This window comes from Microtus ochrogaster, chromosome 8 (genome assembly GCF_000317375.1).
Source record: "Microtus ochrogaster isolate Prairie Vole_2 chromosome 8, MicOch1.0, whole genome shotgun sequence".
In the NCBI taxonomy this organism is placed as follows: domain Eukaryota; kingdom Metazoa; phylum Chordata; class Mammalia; order Rodentia; family Cricetidae; genus Microtus; species Microtus ochrogaster.
The window spans coordinates 71,415,671-71,431,935 of record NC_022015.1 but is presented as its reverse complement, the minus strand read 5'-3'; the positions used below and the strand labels follow the sequence as shown (position 1 = coordinate 71,431,935).

At 43.8% G+C, this 16,265-nt stretch overlaps 1 protein-coding gene across 1 annotated transcript in view; it reads right to left on the bottom strand.

Moving 5' to 3' along the window:
• The window catches only part of Abcc2 (ATP binding cassette subfamily C member 2), a 62,325-nt gene that overhangs the window by 23,506 nt on the left and 22,554 nt on the right, over positions 1–16,265 (bottom strand). Inside the window, exons 10-19 of the mRNA XM_005352327.3 lie at positions 13,930–14,184; positions 13,520–13,585; positions 12,125–12,262; positions 11,509–11,655; positions 10,318–10,402; positions 9,566–9,632; positions 8,058–8,184; positions 5,807–5,983; positions 4,230–4,397; positions 2,361–2,541 (exon numbers count right to left, since the gene is read on the bottom strand). Coding sequence (XP_005352384.1) covers positions 2,361–2,541; positions 4,230–4,397; positions 5,807–5,983; positions 8,058–8,184; positions 9,566–9,632; positions 10,318–10,402; positions 11,509–11,655; positions 12,125–12,262; positions 13,520–13,585; positions 13,930–14,184 — 1,411 coding nt within the window. The remainder of the gene's footprint in view (positions 1–2,360; positions 2,542–4,229; positions 4,398–5,806; positions 5,984–8,057; positions 8,185–9,565; positions 9,633–10,317; positions 10,403–11,508; positions 11,656–12,124; positions 12,263–13,519; positions 13,586–13,929; positions 14,185–16,265) is intronic.

The following is a 16,265-nucleotide window of genomic DNA, read 5'->3' as shown; positions in this document are numbered from 1 at the left end:
GAATTAGAAACACTCATCTTAAAGTTCAAGTAATTCAACGTACTTTTGTTAACTGAAGGACTTACGAGAGCATTTGAAAATGAAAGGAAGTAAGGTCTGAAATACAGCATGGGTACCGTGGGAATGCTGATGCAAAGATCTCTAGAAACTCCTCCTCTTTGGCAATGAGAATGCTGGGGGGTGGGAAGGTGGGGAGGGTTTGCCAAAACCACAACTCTTTCCAAGACTCTGAAATCAACCAAAATCAAACATCTTTTTTTTTTTAATGACAAACTCTTGGTAATTGGAAACCTTGCGGTGCTTTAATAAGTCCCTTTTCCACATCTCTCTCCTCAGCTGATATAGCTTGTAAACCAATCATAGGAATTAGATTGAGTAAGCGGGTTTCGCACTGCCCGCAACAGCCCTATCCCAGGAGAACCTGAAGACTGCTTTCATGTACCAGGAGGCACCATGCGGCTTCCAAGGAAGGGAAGCAGCCAGTAGTCTTACCCAGCTATGATGAATATGAAATACAACAGTGAAGCCGGGTGATGGTGGCGCATGCCTTTAATCCCAGCACTCGGGAGGCAGAGGCAGGCGGATCTCTGTGAGTTCGAGACCAGCCTGGTCTACAGAGCTAGTTCCAGGACAGGCTCCAAAGCCACAGAGAAACCCTGTCTCAAAAAATCCAAAAAAAAAAAAAAAAGAAAAAGAAAAAGAAAAGAAAAGAAAAAGAAAAAGAAATACAACAGTGACCAGCACAACATGAGAGCCCTAAGGTGCAGAGTGGCTTATACACCTTTGGCAGTAACCAACAGCTCTCTTATATGCATTAAGGCCCGTTCAACAAGAGGGAAATTGTGCCTGGTACTAGAAACCTGTCCACCTGGGTCTAGTGAGGTCATAGATCTCTGCAGAGAACCTACAACCACAATTTTACTAAACCAGCATAATCCCTACCTGCATTCTAAATATCCATCTTTATACTCACAGATAAGTGTAGTTCTTACCCCTTATCCAAGACACTTTTCTTCGTAACAGATGGAAACCATTAATGAAAATCACAACCGATCAAAATGTCGAGAACAAAAGATTGTGTGGTGCCCATTCCCAACTGATACAGCAATAGCACAGCTCCTGAAACTAAGGCTCAAGGGTCATTGCAGAAGAGGGAGTGTAAAGATTTTAAGGTCCAGAGGAACAGGCACACCCATGAGTGCTTGTGAACATGGCTTCCTACACAAGACCTGAACAATGACAGAACCAATGGACATGCTGACGTGGAAGAGGGAAAGCCCATGGGGCCTCAACTCTAGACAAATAACTACAGGCAATCGGAGAATGCTGAAAGCAGGAGAAATGGCCTTCAACAGGGAAGAGCTCCCCATTGATTGTCTAATGCTAAGTATTTACAGGTATAGTATATAGACCAAACAGACTCTATTTATGTATTTAGGAATATATATGTATAAACATATATTCCTCTATCTATTATATATACATATCTATCTATCTATCTATCTATCTATCTATCTATCTATCTATCTATCTATCTATCTATCTATCACAAGAATTAAAAAGAGGCCAGGTGTTGAGAGCTTCTGGTAGCAATGGCTTTACCAGAGGCCACTGAGAAAATACAACAGATGACAATTAATGATTCAGGTGTCAACCCACCAGATGAGTAACGCTCTGATGGAGAGAACCTCATCGAGCAAGGCTTACAGGGCCACAGACTCTGAAGACTGGTTGCTTCTGTCTGTAACTTTTCTCATGTGCCACGATAAACAGCAATGGGTATTTTTCCCACCGCCCTGTGTGTTTATCTCATATATATATGTATTCCATCTACTGGGCACACATATAGCTGTGGATGGTCAGGAAGAGGATTTCTGCTTGATCTGTATAATTCCAATGAATAGAAATAATACTAGAATTTTTTCATTACTCAGACTAACCTAGAGAAGGAATAATATTCTCAGTCACAGAGACAGCCAATTTTAGACTTCAGAACTAATTCAAACAAACTGGAACTTGAGTAAACAGAAGCCTGGCATTCCTACAACTGGGTCTCTGATACCATTACTTTTCTTTCCATAGGAATTACTCAACCCAACACCCATTGTACACTCTGAAGTGTCTGTTGGTTGCATATCAGAGGTAGAGGAGTAGGAAGTACCACTCACTTGGCTCAGGCAGAGTTTTAACTTCTGTGTTTCTTTACAGAGACACAGAACACAGAAGAATGAAGTTTGAAACTCTGGGCAATTAGGCCCCAAATGTAGTTCACTGGATACTAAATAGTTTAGGATATAGATACTGGTTTTCCCTCCCACTAGGACACCAAGTTCCATCCTCTTCCAACCCTGCTCACATACCTGTGGCCTCTCCTTCTGGCCCAGAATGCTTCATGAATGTCTTCAGATTCTTGGCGAACACTCCTTTCTTGCTCAGCAGATCCTGGTAGGATCCTTTCTCTAAGACAGTGCCGTTCCCCAGAACTATAATCTCATCCACTTGGGGAAGGAAGTGAATGCTGTGAGTCACCAAGATGCGAGTCTGTAAAAGTCACACGGAACCGCTCTGATTACTCCATGCCCACCATCCTCCCTGGATTGCTCTACAAAGGGAAGAACAGACTTGTTCATTCACACCGGGGCTTTGCATCAGAGTCCAGCCCCAACTGCGTGACTCTTTTACCTTGTGTTCTCTTCCCAGGATTTCATCTTAAAACCTTATCCTGCATGTGAAATGAGACGGACTCCTGGATCTACTCACAGTTATTTTCCTGTCGTGTCAACGGGGTTTGCCCGACACATGCTCTCCTCCATGTTCCTGAATAACACGACTGAGCTAAGAGAATCCCTAGGACCCATACCCATTCTTACAGACAGATAACTGGTTAACAGTCCCTTCTCGCTTAGGTTGTCACTTACCAGCTCACCAACTGTATAAAAAAGAACTGCCCAGATCTTTCAGTAAGCTAGGGATACTGTGGGATAAGAAACATTATTTTTATTCAGGCCTTCCTGGCACCTTGTATTTCTATTCTGATTACTATGGTTTGAAAGAAAATGGCCCCCAAAGAGAGTGGCACTATTAGGAGGTGTGGCTTTGCTGGAGTAGGTGTGACCTTATTGAAGGAAGTGTGTCACTGTGGAGGTGGACTTTTGAGGTCTCATATATGCTCAAACTTCCCAGTGTGATACAGGGACCACCTCCTGCTGCTTGCAAGATATAGGACTCTCAGCTCCTTCTCCAGCACCATGTCTGCCTGGATACCATCATGTCCTGCCACGGTTATAAGGGACTGGGCCTCTGAACTGTAAGTGAGCCACCCCAATTGAATGTTTTCCTTTACAAGAGTTGCTGTGGTCATGATGTCTCTCATATGGACAGGAACCCTAAGACAGCTACTGACACAGGAACTCCACTCACAGAAAGACTGATTGGCCAACAGTGAAGCTGAATTAGCACACGGGTTGTAATGGGCTTTGGAGAGGTAACCTAAGTCCCTGCATTTGCCCTCCACCCTATAGTCCAACAGCATCTAGAGTCTTTCTGAGGTATCCAGGGGATATTCATCCCTTCTGTCTCCACTCAGAGCAAACCCCTGGTTCCTTTCCCAAGTCCCTTGGGAAGACATGAGTATTCCTCTGAGGGTTCCACCGTAGGTTGTGCCAACAACCTTGAGAGTTTATTTTTTCAACAAACTTGCCATAGAATAGATGCCAGTTCATGAGTGAATAAAACCACGAAGGTCTTAAGGACAGAAGGTGCGACTAAGAGGAGGAAGAGTGAATTTCTACAGACCAGACCCGTTGAGCTAAGATAGAGTCAAAGGGTCTTGGTAGGACAGCAGGTTGCCTCATCAGCTCTGTCATCTTGCCAGGAACATTCTAGAAGTCTTGAAGGAAACAGCCAAATACAGTTGGCATCTCCCTGCCTTTGCTAAGGAAAATGCTCGTATCAACAGAGGGACAAAGATATGTATCTCACAGGTTTAACACCCCCCCCCCATTATCCTAAGAGACTCAATATTAGAGCAACAGAGACAGCCTCTTATTAGTCAATTTCAGGATAGGCCATGACTTCACAATGGGAGTCTTCAAGGGACAGACTTTTAATGAGACCAGTCTGACAGGAAGATGATAATAAGAAAATCTTCAGGACAATACTGTTCTGAGATGTGTATGTCAACACCCCAAGCCCTCCCTTCCTGCCTTCACCATTGGATAACTTCTTACCTTGCCTTTCAATATGCCATTGGGGCCCACGACCTTATCGAAAATGTGTTTCCCCACATGAGAATCCACAGCCGACAGGGGGTCGTCTAGAATATAGATGTCTGTGTTCTGATAGGTGGCTCTGGCCAGGCTGACTCGCTGCTTCTGACCACCGCTGAGATTTATGCCCTGAAGAAGAAACAGTTCCTATTGAGCATCCCTAGTCCCCTCTGCACGGTCTGACATGGAGGGGAAGAAAGACGTTCGCCTCAGCAAGGTTTAACAGCTTTCAAAGGTCCCGTTTCTTTATATGAACAGTCACTTCTGTTCAAACAAGTAACGTTAGCCCAAATAATTAGTCATGTCCAACTTACTGTTCTCTACCATGCAGCTTACTTATTGACTACTTCTGACACGCTCTGCCCTGTGAGACACAAAGGCAGAGTTTCTGACACTTAGCCATTCAATCAGTGGCTCCTGACTTCAAGGAAAAGACAACTCTAGAATTGTATTTTCACTCATCTCCTAGTGCCTCAAGATCCTTGCTCTCAGAGGATTGTTATGCTCACTTTTTTAAAGAGGGGAAAGGAGTCAGTTGGTGGTGGCACACGCCTTTAATTCCAGCACTCGGGAGGAAGGGGCAGGAGGATCTCTGTGAGTTTGAGGCCAGCCTGGTCTACAAGAGCTAGTTCCAGGACAGGCTCCAAAGCTACAGACACACCCGTTCTAGAAAAAACTAAAAAGGGGGGGGGAGGATAAAATATTTTAAACATATAATAATCAAAATTTTCTAAGTAAATGATGCTATATATATCCAATGGATGTAATATAATTATTCAAATCAATTATTTCTTTTTTTTAAAAAACAAATCTTTTGCTGTTGTTTTCTAGACAGGGTTCTTCTGTATAGCCCTGGCAGTTTAGAACTCACTCTGTAGGCCAGGGTGGCCCCAAACTCAGAGATTTGCCTAATTCTGCCTCCCAAGTGCTGAGATTAAAGGTGTACCACCATGCCTGGCTAAAATCAGCTTTTTGTTTGTTTGTTTCTCAGTGAAGCCTTAGCTGTCTTGAAACTCACTTGTAGAACAGGTTGGCCTTGAATTCACAGAGATCCGCCTGCCTCTGCCTCCCAAGTAATGGGATTAAAGGTGTGCACCACCACCACCTGGTCTAAAATCAGTTTTTATTAAAGATATTTAATGGCACAAGTCAACTCTGGATCATCATAATAAACTCAGTCTCTTGGTTCCTTTGCTTTATTAGCTTTGATTCAGATTATAAATTCTTATATTTGTTTTCAGGTACAATGTTTAAAACATTGGAGGCCAGTTCTGGTGGTGCAGACTTTTAATCCTAGGACCTTGGTAGCAGGGACAGGTTCTCTGTGAGTCTGAGGCCAGTCTGACATACATAACAAGCTCCAGGTCAGTCATGTTGGATCATGACTCAAACAGAGATATTTATATAAAGTATGCAGTCTTACAAACATGTTTCGTGTGCTTGTGACTGTCATGATTTATTAACACACTTTTCCCCATTATCCTCATTGGTTTTCTTCAGTTATTTCTGTACCCTTCAAGGTCCCTTGCCCCAGGTACCTTCTCTCCAATCTCAGCCATGTCTCTTCCAGGCAACATCTCCAAGTCTGGGAGGAGAGCGCAAGCTTCAAGAACTTCCTGGTACTTCTTTTCATTGAATTCTGATCCAAAGAGGATGTTGTCCTTGATGGTCCCGTTCTGAATCCAGGACTGCTGAGGGACATAGGCTGTGGTGCCCTAAACAGTAACGATCAAACCAGGTGACAGTCTCAGTCACAGAACGGAGGCTGGAGCTGAGAGTGGCAAGAATCCAGCACAGCTTAGGTTTGGAGAGCTCTACCCCAAGCTTCCCAAGCATCTGGTGTTTATTAATGTGAGTACCAGGAAGTAAGACCCAGTATTCAACTACCAAACCATCCTCCTGCCCGCACACCTTTTTATAGCATTGTTTTCTTCCCTTGACCGTGAAAATCAGAAGGAATGTGCATGCTGCTCAGAACAGGGTTTTAGTCAAATCCAGTGACTTGGTTGGAACTAATACAATGCTAACCCTTTCAATGGCTTAGATGACTCCCTAGGAAGAAAACCCAAGTGGCTGAAATTAACACACCACAGGGACAGAGGCTGAGCAATGCCTGTGTTAGAGAAATAACTGAGCTATGAGTAAGCAATAAAAAGTCTCCCAAAAGGAATTAGGAGGCAAAGTTAAATCTGTAGCTGTCTCTGCTATAATGCATTTTAAAAACGTGTATTGGCTCATCGGAGACGGATAAACAAGCGAGTAATCTTGCCATACTGTGGAAGAGGAAATGTTTCTTCCGTGTTTCCAAGCAGGTTAATGTAAAGCAACCAGGCACAAACTTTCTCATAATTAAAAAGAAAGCCTTCGAAGAGGTTGAAAAGTTCCTCGTGGTCCAAATAGGCTGGTTTAATGATTGAAAATTGCTTACGATTTTCTGTAAATATAACTCAGAGAAGTTCAGAGAGTTGATGAAAATGCCATGAAACCACTTTCCTCTGGTTTCAAACAAATAAACAAATAAACCATAATTAATATTGTGTTTGAGGAAACTTATTTAAAATTCTCGCTCTCAAAGAAGGAGGTGAACTGGGCATTGTGCCACACACTACTCAGGAGGCTGAGGCAGCAGACCACAAACGCAAGACCTGCCTTGGCTACACTCTGAGACAGGCTACACCCTACTTCAAAACAAAAAGCAAGAAAAGGGGATGGTGGAGGTGGTTAATCCAAAGATCCCATGTAAAGCTGGACACAGTAGTATGTGTCTATGAAGTCAGTGTTCCTAAGGGCAATTGGGAGCCAGAGGCAGTAGCGTCCTTTCTGGAGCCTTGTGGGTCAGCTAACCTGGTACCCATAGTAGTAAACAACAACAAAGAGAGGCACCTGAGGTTATCTTCTTAACATGCACAGTGTGGCACAAGTACACACATGCACACATATGGGGCAGGGGTAGGAATTGAAGCAAAGAGACAGCTGGAATACAAAGAGGTGGAGCATTCGCCTAGTCTAGATAGGGTTTAGTTCCCATCACTGGGGACAGAGGATGGTGAGGGCTCAGGACCAATCATGATGTCAGGTACAAATGCCAGTGTTGATTTTATAGCCATTACAGATTTTATTATTGTTTGTTATTGGTGCTCTGGTTACAAAGTTAAATTTGCTATTGTTTAAAGACTGGTTTTATTTTTATTTTATGTATTTAAATGTTTTGCCTGTATGTGTGTATGTACACCACATGAATGTCTTGTGTCCAGAGAACCAGAAGTATACGGAATCCCTTGGAACTGGAGCTACAGATGGTTGTGAGGTACCCTGTGGGTGCTGGGAATCAAGCCCAGTTCCCTGCTAAAGCAACAAGTGCTCTTAACTGCTGAGACGTCTCTCTAGTCCTTCAAAGTTAGGTTTGGGTAACTCTTAAAACTTTCTCCTAGGTCCTTTTACTTTTATTGCACCATTTAGCAATTGGGGGGCTGTCAGACACACATGTATATTTACAGCGGAAATGGGGGGCTGTCAGACACGCACGTATATTTACAGCGGAAATGCCTACACTGTTAAGGAAGACATTTCTAGTCAATGGTTTCAATACCTTGGTATGCTTATAGAAATCACACGGACAGCTCATTTGAATGCCAGATATTCTATAATGTTAGGTTCTATAACCAGAGTCTGGTTGTATAGGACGGGGGAGAGGCAGATGTCTCCAGGACCTCATGCACGAGCGGACTGTCCCAGATGGGGAATGAGCACTAAGGCGCACGTTTGGGGTCAGAGGTCCTCTCCACTCACCTTGATAGTGATGTGCCCGTGCACATTCTCCATTTCTCCCAGCATGGCTGATACCAAGGAGGATTTCCCAGAGCCCACAGTGCCCACGACAGCCACCAGCTGGCCTGGCTTTATGTCCAGGTTCACACTGAAAGAGAGGAGTATTCATGGAGGAAGTGGGTGAGTGGGAGCAGTAGTTCAAGCCACTTCTCTTGGCTTGTACAAGAAATCTGTTTTTAGGTCATTTCCCCCTCAAGACTAGAAATTTTGCCATGGATGTATAAGACCCCAAAGTGTTTCTTTATTATTCTTCAGTTCTGAGATACTGAAGAATGAATTCTAGCTCTCAAACTCATCAAAGCAGTCAGTGTCAAGGGTGCCTTTGCAACAGTACCAGTTCTCCTGGGGGCGGTTCTCTGAGGACCAATGGTTGAACAACACCCTCTCTGGAGCCTAGGCGCCTGATCTGGTTCAGCTCTCAACTCTGACACTGCTGGGTTGGGCAATTCTGAAAGGTCACTTTTTCTGGACTAAGAGTTGGATTTTGCTTCTAAACTAAACTTGTTGCTTAATGTTTCCCAGATTTCTCTACTCTTTGAGTGATACTTGCTGGAAGCACATTCCTTACCTAACCCTAAGCTAACCCCGAAGGTCTGACTTCTCTGGATGGGGAGGGGTCTACCTGGGGCTAGAATCCCAGGAACTCTCTGTGCCACTTTGACTATATGAGTCCCTAAAGCACTTGGAGCATCAGGAACCTGCCACGTTGTCTTTCTAAACCTATCCTAGACAGCAACAGTGAAGCAGGAACTATGTGCAGTTTCCTCTCTACCAAGGAAAGCTCTGGCTGGGAGGTTTAGGGCAATGGCCTTGGCTCTGACCTGAGACTGCATTTCAAGGCTATAGGAATAGAAGAGAAGAGTAGGGAGTCATGGAGTTCTTTGCTTGGGGTGAGAGAACACACAGGTTCTGAGTCAGAAGGCATCATAGCCAGAGTGAACAGAGGATCTGGAGTCTGGAACAGTGAGGTCTTAGCAGGACATACATACAGCAGCTCCAGTAGCCCCCCCCCCTTTTTAGGCAAAGTCTTGCCAGATAGCCCAGACTGGTCTCAAACTCATGATCCTCTTGTTTGAACCTCCGGGGTGCTAAGATTGCTGGTGTGTACTGACACACGCAGCTCTGGAATCTATGGCAATAGTTCCGGTTGTCTAGTCTGGGGAGAAAAGCTAGGCTCTGAAGTTCATTCAGGACATGCACTTTCTCCACCTATTATCTGGGGGGACAAATATCTTCATGGATTCTCAACTGAAGAGACATAGACTCGCAGCATGGAAGCAGATGGGAACTATACACATGGGAGAAGGCTGGACCTCCGCTCTCAGCTCCTCCCTCCGGGGTCTAGCCTAAACCAGTATCCAAGCGAATACAACATAGTCTTTTCTGGTGTTCCACTGTATGGAATCTTCCAAGAACAAGGGAAGGTAGGAGGATCCTAAGAAAGAGAGAAAGCAAGGGGACAAACTCACTCTCGGATTGTGGGGTCCAAGTCCCGGTCCCAAGTAAAAGAGGCCTCTGAAAACTGCACAGCTTTATCTGTTGAAAGGGGGACAAAGAGCCTTCTCTTTAGTTACACACAGGTCCTCGTGTGGCCGCCAGCCTTTCCTCGGCACACATGCACCTCTGATTGTCTATCAGCCTCTGAAAACACCTCTGTTGGTTGCTGAGCTGCTACCAGCAGGGGGCAATGAGAGTTGCCAGGATGAGATGGGAAGTGGCCTGCCTGTTGGGACCTAGATGTGGGATCTCAGAGTCCTCCGACCTCTAGATGCCCTGGCACTCTGCCCCCCACAACATACCCCTGGCCCTAGGTGGTAACCTAGTCCTCTGAGTTCTACTTTCTTATTTAAGCCCTCCCCACTTCAGACTCCAGATCTGCTGTTCACTCTGGCTATGATGCCTTCCAATTCAAAACCCATCTGTTCTTTCACCCCTAAGCTATCTTTCCACCCCTATCCAGCCTGATTTCTGTTTTCTACGTCACTTGCAGGACTCCCTGTTTATCTCAGAACAGCTAACTGTGTTCTGCTTAGAAATCTGGCTAAACACTTTCCTTTAGGTGAGAACGTAGCTTGGATTGCTTGCGATATAAGTCTAATCAATTTAAGATGGATCCCCAGCTCTTCCTTCCCATTAGCTGCTGCGGTTAAGCTCCTGCCTGTAAATAGTATGGCGCCAGCACGATGAATAATTTGCAAAAATAATTTCCAAATGTGTTTACCAAAGTTGCTGACATGGCGAATGGCGGAGGTGTCCAAGTCTTCCCCTCCCAAGTACTTCTCTAGCCGTTCTATAGAAACACTGGCCTAGGAAAGAGCACAAACGATGCTAAGAACAGAGCACTCAGTGACACAGCCAACACACATGGACTCCAGAGTTTTGGTTTGGTTATTGGTTGTTTGTTTTTTTTTTTGGTTTTTTTTGCTTTGTTTTGACTTTTTTGTTTGTTTTTTTTTTTTTTAAGAGAAACTTGAAGAACATGAAATTGGATAGTAAGGAGATGGGAGAGAATCTGGAAAGACGGGGAAAGGAAAGAATATATTTAAAATCTATTGTATGAAATTCTCAAAGAATAAGTAAAAAATCATTTTTAAAAAAGACTTGGGGGCTGGAGAGATGGCTCAGTGGTTAAGAGCTTTGCCTGCTCTTCCAGAGGTCCTGAGTTCAATTCCCAGCAACCACATGTGCTCACAACCATCTGTAATGAGATTTGGTGCCCTCTTCTGGCCTGCAGGGATACATGCAGGCAGAACACTGAATACATAATAAATAAGTAAATCTTTAAAAAAAAGTTTTTTTTAAAAAAAGGCTTGACCTTATGGAAATAAAGCTAAGGGGAAAAAAAGGAATTCAGTACCAAACACAAGCAGGGAAATGATTTTCACTTTGCTATTAGCCATGGCTTGGCTATAGTTAGAACCTACAGATCCAGCCATACCTCAGCCCTGCAAGCTGTCCCGTCACACCCCATCCCTGCAAACTGTCTCACACTAAACTGATGTATATAAAGACAGTATTTCAGCTCCCAATCTTATTATTACATAGGTTCATGCAAAGACAGGGTTTTGTTTTGTTCTATGCCATTATTTACCTAATGGTATGTCAACACCTCAAGCGCTTTAGAAAAACAAGAGAGAAGCTGGTCTGGGGAAATGGCTCTGACCGGGCATAATTGTAATAATCTCACTTTTTAGGACTGTCTCCCTGTGAAGTGATGAGGTTAGTATGATTACCCATATTTTAAACTGGGACTCAGAGGACTTACAATTTTACTAAATCAATCCATTGGTCTCCAGAAACCAGATGAACTTTTAATTTAACAATTACCAGCAGGTGCTCGACACGAGATACAAAAGGCTAGTAATCCGCACCACAAGGCAATTAGGCAGGTAGCAGTGGAGCTCCTAGGTACCTGGAGCATTGAAGAGATCACCATAGGGAGCATAGCAAGAGGAAATCGAAGGACATTGAAGAGAGTGATGGAGGTGAAAGCCTTCTCTGCATTCAAAATATTGTTGCTGTCCACCATGACATACACAGCAAAGGTGATCACAGACACCTAGGAAGAATAAGGCCATGAGAAACCCATGCTAAAATGGACCAAAGACCTTTGTGTTAAGCTTCAGGAGCACTGTATAGTCAGAAACCTTAGGGATTATCCCAATCTCTTCAGATTACCTATAAGAAAACTGGTCCTAGTGGAGGAAGAAATTCAATCAACAGATTGATAAGGCCAGAGCTTGGGCCTCCTCTTCCAACACATCCGCATCGCCTCCCCCATAAAGACAAGTCCTACTTTGTAAGTGATTCCTAGAGTCCTCATCCACGATGAACATCCTGAAACCTCACTAGTGGCTACTAGATCACCCAACAGGACATGCAGGGTAGAGCTAGAGTCGGGGTTGTAGGAGTTTGAGGAAGGGATAAATTCTCTGAATCTAGGGACCAAGTCTAGAGATGGCTGGAGTCTACTCGGAACAGACTTTTCTTCTCAGAATATGACCTCAGTCCATACTCAGTCCACTCACCAGGACTGGAGTTAAGTGTAAGATGAATACTACAACAGTCTGCAATTGCCCGTATGATAGTAAATTCCTGAGTTCTTTCTTCCGAAGGCTGAGGACTTGGTCTCTGAATGAAGGTTCCCAGGCAAAATATTTCAGGATCTAATGGGTCAGAGAATAGCAAAATTCACATTGTTGCCTGAAAGGGTACCAGGTACATATGGTCCACTCTTATTTTAGGATAAATTACCAAAAGGATAGGGAAAAATCTAGATTATAGAGAAGTAGCTTGTATTTATTGACAACCTGGTAAATTCAGAGCATTTCTCTCTCTCACACACACACAGGGGGAGGGAGGGAAGGAGGGACAGAGGGAGGGATGGAAAGAGATGTAAAAATGAAACAAAATTTTCTTAAAAAAAACAAAACAAAAATAAAAAAACTAACGGCTGTGAAGGTCAGCGCCTTGGGGGACCCACTACTATTGTTTGCTAAATGGAACTTGTAAGTGTTCACATTCATACCCACAGGCTGGCTGCTCTCAGCCTCCGTAGGCCAAGCTTCTCTTTGCCGGAGTCAGCAGTTACTGCAGAGACTCACAGTTGATCAAAGTGCTGAGAATAAGTGACTACTGAGCAAGGCTCAGCCCTAAGCAGTGGTTCCAAATCACTGCCCTCCTGCTTCCAGGGCCCAGGGAACATCATGAAAGATGCAGCAGAAACAGTGTGAGAGCCAGAAGATGGGGGAGTACCGCAGAAGATGGGGGAGTACCGCAGAAGATGGGGGAGTACCGCGGAACACTGTTTTCTGTACAGTGTGACAAGGACACTGCCCTCAGGAACCCACAGCGGCCGGCCATCACTAGGGACTGATTGGGCCTGTCAACATTCCACCATGGGGAGGGGAGGAAGGCTCAGAGGGCTTGCTCTAACCTGAGCAGCTATTGGTAGTTAATGGCTGCTAGTTTGCCTTCGGTGGCAAATTTCTATAACTGAGCAAAAACTCAATGCTCATGTGCATGCAAATAATCCCAGCTAAACTCAGTGGGTTTTCTATATGTTTACAGATAGGAAATTAGAGGGTATGTCTAGAAGAAAGGGTTCAGAGGGGGTAGAAGGGGATAAGAGGGGGACTGGGGGGGATAAGTGTAATCAAAATTTGATATATATAAAATTGTTAAATAAATTAAAATTTATTTTAAAACATTTCTACAGTAAAATGTAAAGACAAAACAATTTAGGGTAAACCTATAGAAGTCAAGGTTCAAAAGTATCTGGAAGGGTTAGCGATAGAAGAGGAAATAGGAGACTTGTGGGTAAATGAATCAGAAGTCACATGACACTCAACAGCTGAATCAGTCACTGCTTCTCTTACTGTACCCAGAGGATTTTCTCTGTTTGGCTTTTTCTTTTTCTTTACCTTAATTCCACTGAGAATCTCATTCATGATTTTTAACCGCTTGTCTTTATACTTCATATTTTTGACCTGCCAAGAGAAAGAAAGACAAAACCAAACTGAACTTCTGCGAGAGAAGGTCCAGGTTTGGAACTGCTATGGATGGTTGGTTTGTTTTTGCTATGGTGGAGAAGCAAGATTTTTTTAAAAAATCCCTTCTGGAAGAAGCTCAGCAGAGCAGGGTGGGGAGGGGATGGGACTATAAACTAAGTGGTTGGAGACCAAAAGGGAAGATAGAAAAAGCCAAACACATTTGGGATGTCAGAAAGTCTTCCATAAGCTTTTCCCTTCTCCAGTTCCCTCTAAGAATTAGCATTGTAAGTCAGAGTTTAGATGCTGAAAAGGCACATGCGCACGGGTGACTATTTCTTTACCTGAATCATCCTGTTCTTGGTAGCCAGTACTGCATTGACTGGGATCAGGAGAACCATTACCCCAACACCTGCTAAGACTGAAGGTCCCAACTCTCTCCACAGGAAGAAGATGGATAAGACAATCTGTAAAACGGTTGACCACGTCAACTGAAAGTAGTTGGTCACATCCATCAGCTTCTGGGCATCGACAGACATCAAGTTCACGGTTTCTCCAATGGTGTACTGCCTCCTGGCCATGTTGGAGAGCTTCAGAGCCTAAAAATAAAGAAAAGGACTGGGGTCAGCAGATAAGACTGAGAATGGGGAGCAGAGGAGGACCTCAGGATGAGGAAATAACAGAAGAATGGGCTCCGTATGGACACACCTTCTCTCTGGGGCCACAGCTTCCCATTCAAATCTCAACACATGGTGTTAACCTCATTTTTGACCACTTGTTCGTCTGTTTTCACTTTCATTCAACTCCCGCCCACCTATACACTTCTTTGCCCAGAAAATTCCCATCTATCTTTTGGTATCAACTTAAATGCAACTTTTGAAAGGACTTCCCAGACTTCCCAATTTACAAGAGTTATCTCTTTTTGTAACCTCTAGCTGTCTATAGGTAACTCTTTCTTTACTTTAGGTATGTATTTTTATATTTCTTTTTACATATTTTTATATTTCTTTACCTTAGGTATATATTTTCTATTTATTTCTCAGATGTAACTGTGGTGAGTGACAAGGTCTGTATCTATCCATTTCACTATTGTATCATAGGCAATTCAATATTGGAGAATGGGAGAAAATGAGGAAATTAAAGATGCAGGAAGAGAAGGAGTAAAGACAGCATTGTTGATTCTTGCCTTATAGACTTAACAATTTTGTTTTATTTATTTATTGTATATGTGTAGAAGGTGGGTCCCATCATCACCCGCCTGGTAACAGATAGCATCTTTACCTGCTGAGCAATTTCACTGGCCCGTCGTCGTTGGTTTTTGTTCTTTTGGCTTTTTGGGGGGCACAACACCCAGCTCCCAGATAAATCACACACAGAGGCTTACTCTTAGTTATAAATGCCCAACCTTAGCTTGGCTTGTGTCTTGCCTGCTTTTTTTAAACTTAAACTAACCTGTCTACCTTTTGCCTCTGGGCTTTCCTCTTTCTTACTTCTGTGTATCTCACTTTCACTCTCACTTTGTGGCTATTGGGTGCCTGGGTGGCTGGGCCCTGATGTCCTCTGGGCTTTCCTCTTTCTTACTTCTGTGTATCTCACTTTCACTCTCACTTTGTGGCTATTGGGTGCCTGGGTGGCTGGGCCCTGATGTCCTCTGGGCTTTCCTCTTTCTTACTTCTGTGTATCTCACTTTCACTCTCACTTTGTGGCTATTGGTGCCTGGGTGGCTGGGCCCTGATGTCTTCCTTCCCTTTGTCTCTCATTGCTCCTCCCTACAACTTCCTGCCAGGTAGTTGCTGACACGTCTCCTGACCACAGCTGAATTTTATTTAATCAAACATATCTTTGCATCATCAAACAAGTGCTCCAGAGCATAAGCAAAAGTATCACACCTAAAGATGATATTCTACAACACCAGCCCCCTTGTAGGCTTTTGAGATAACTAACCTATATTCAGCCACAGTCTTAGAAAATTCAAGCATTATCAAGGAAGACAAGAATTCTTAGAATGGAGAGGAAAACTGCAGAGGTCACACTGCAGAGGTCACACTGCAGAGGTCACACTGCAGAGGTCACACTGCAGAGGTCACACATCTGAAGTTACGAGCTTTCTCTGCTGTTCACAGACAAGTTCTACACGCCTGTATCTCACAGTACAGGCTTTCTGCTTTCATGTTAGGGAGAGCAAGAGACTAATACTCACACCACTGTTTCTTACTATGCCTTACAGAGTAGCCGGAGTAGCTTACATCTCTACTCTCAGTACTTGGGAAGCTGAGGCAGGAGGATGGCTGGAAATTCATAGCCAGACTGGGCTACATACTAACTTCCAGGCCATCCTGAACTACAGTGTGAGATGCTATGTATTATGGTTGTTTTCAGTGTCAACTTGTCACGAATCAGAATTTTAAAAAGTAGAGAGCCTGTTCTGAAGAACTGTCCTGGTTGTTTGATTGATATCAGGTCCAGAGAGATGACTTAGCGGGTAATAACACTTATTACCTGGCCACCAGGATGACAGGCCACCAAGCCTGTCAACCTGGGCTTGATCCTCAGAACCCACCCTTGCAAGTTGCTCTCTCACCTACACATACCTACACACATACACATATCTACACACATACACATATCTACACACATACACATACCTACACACATACACATACCTACACACATACACATA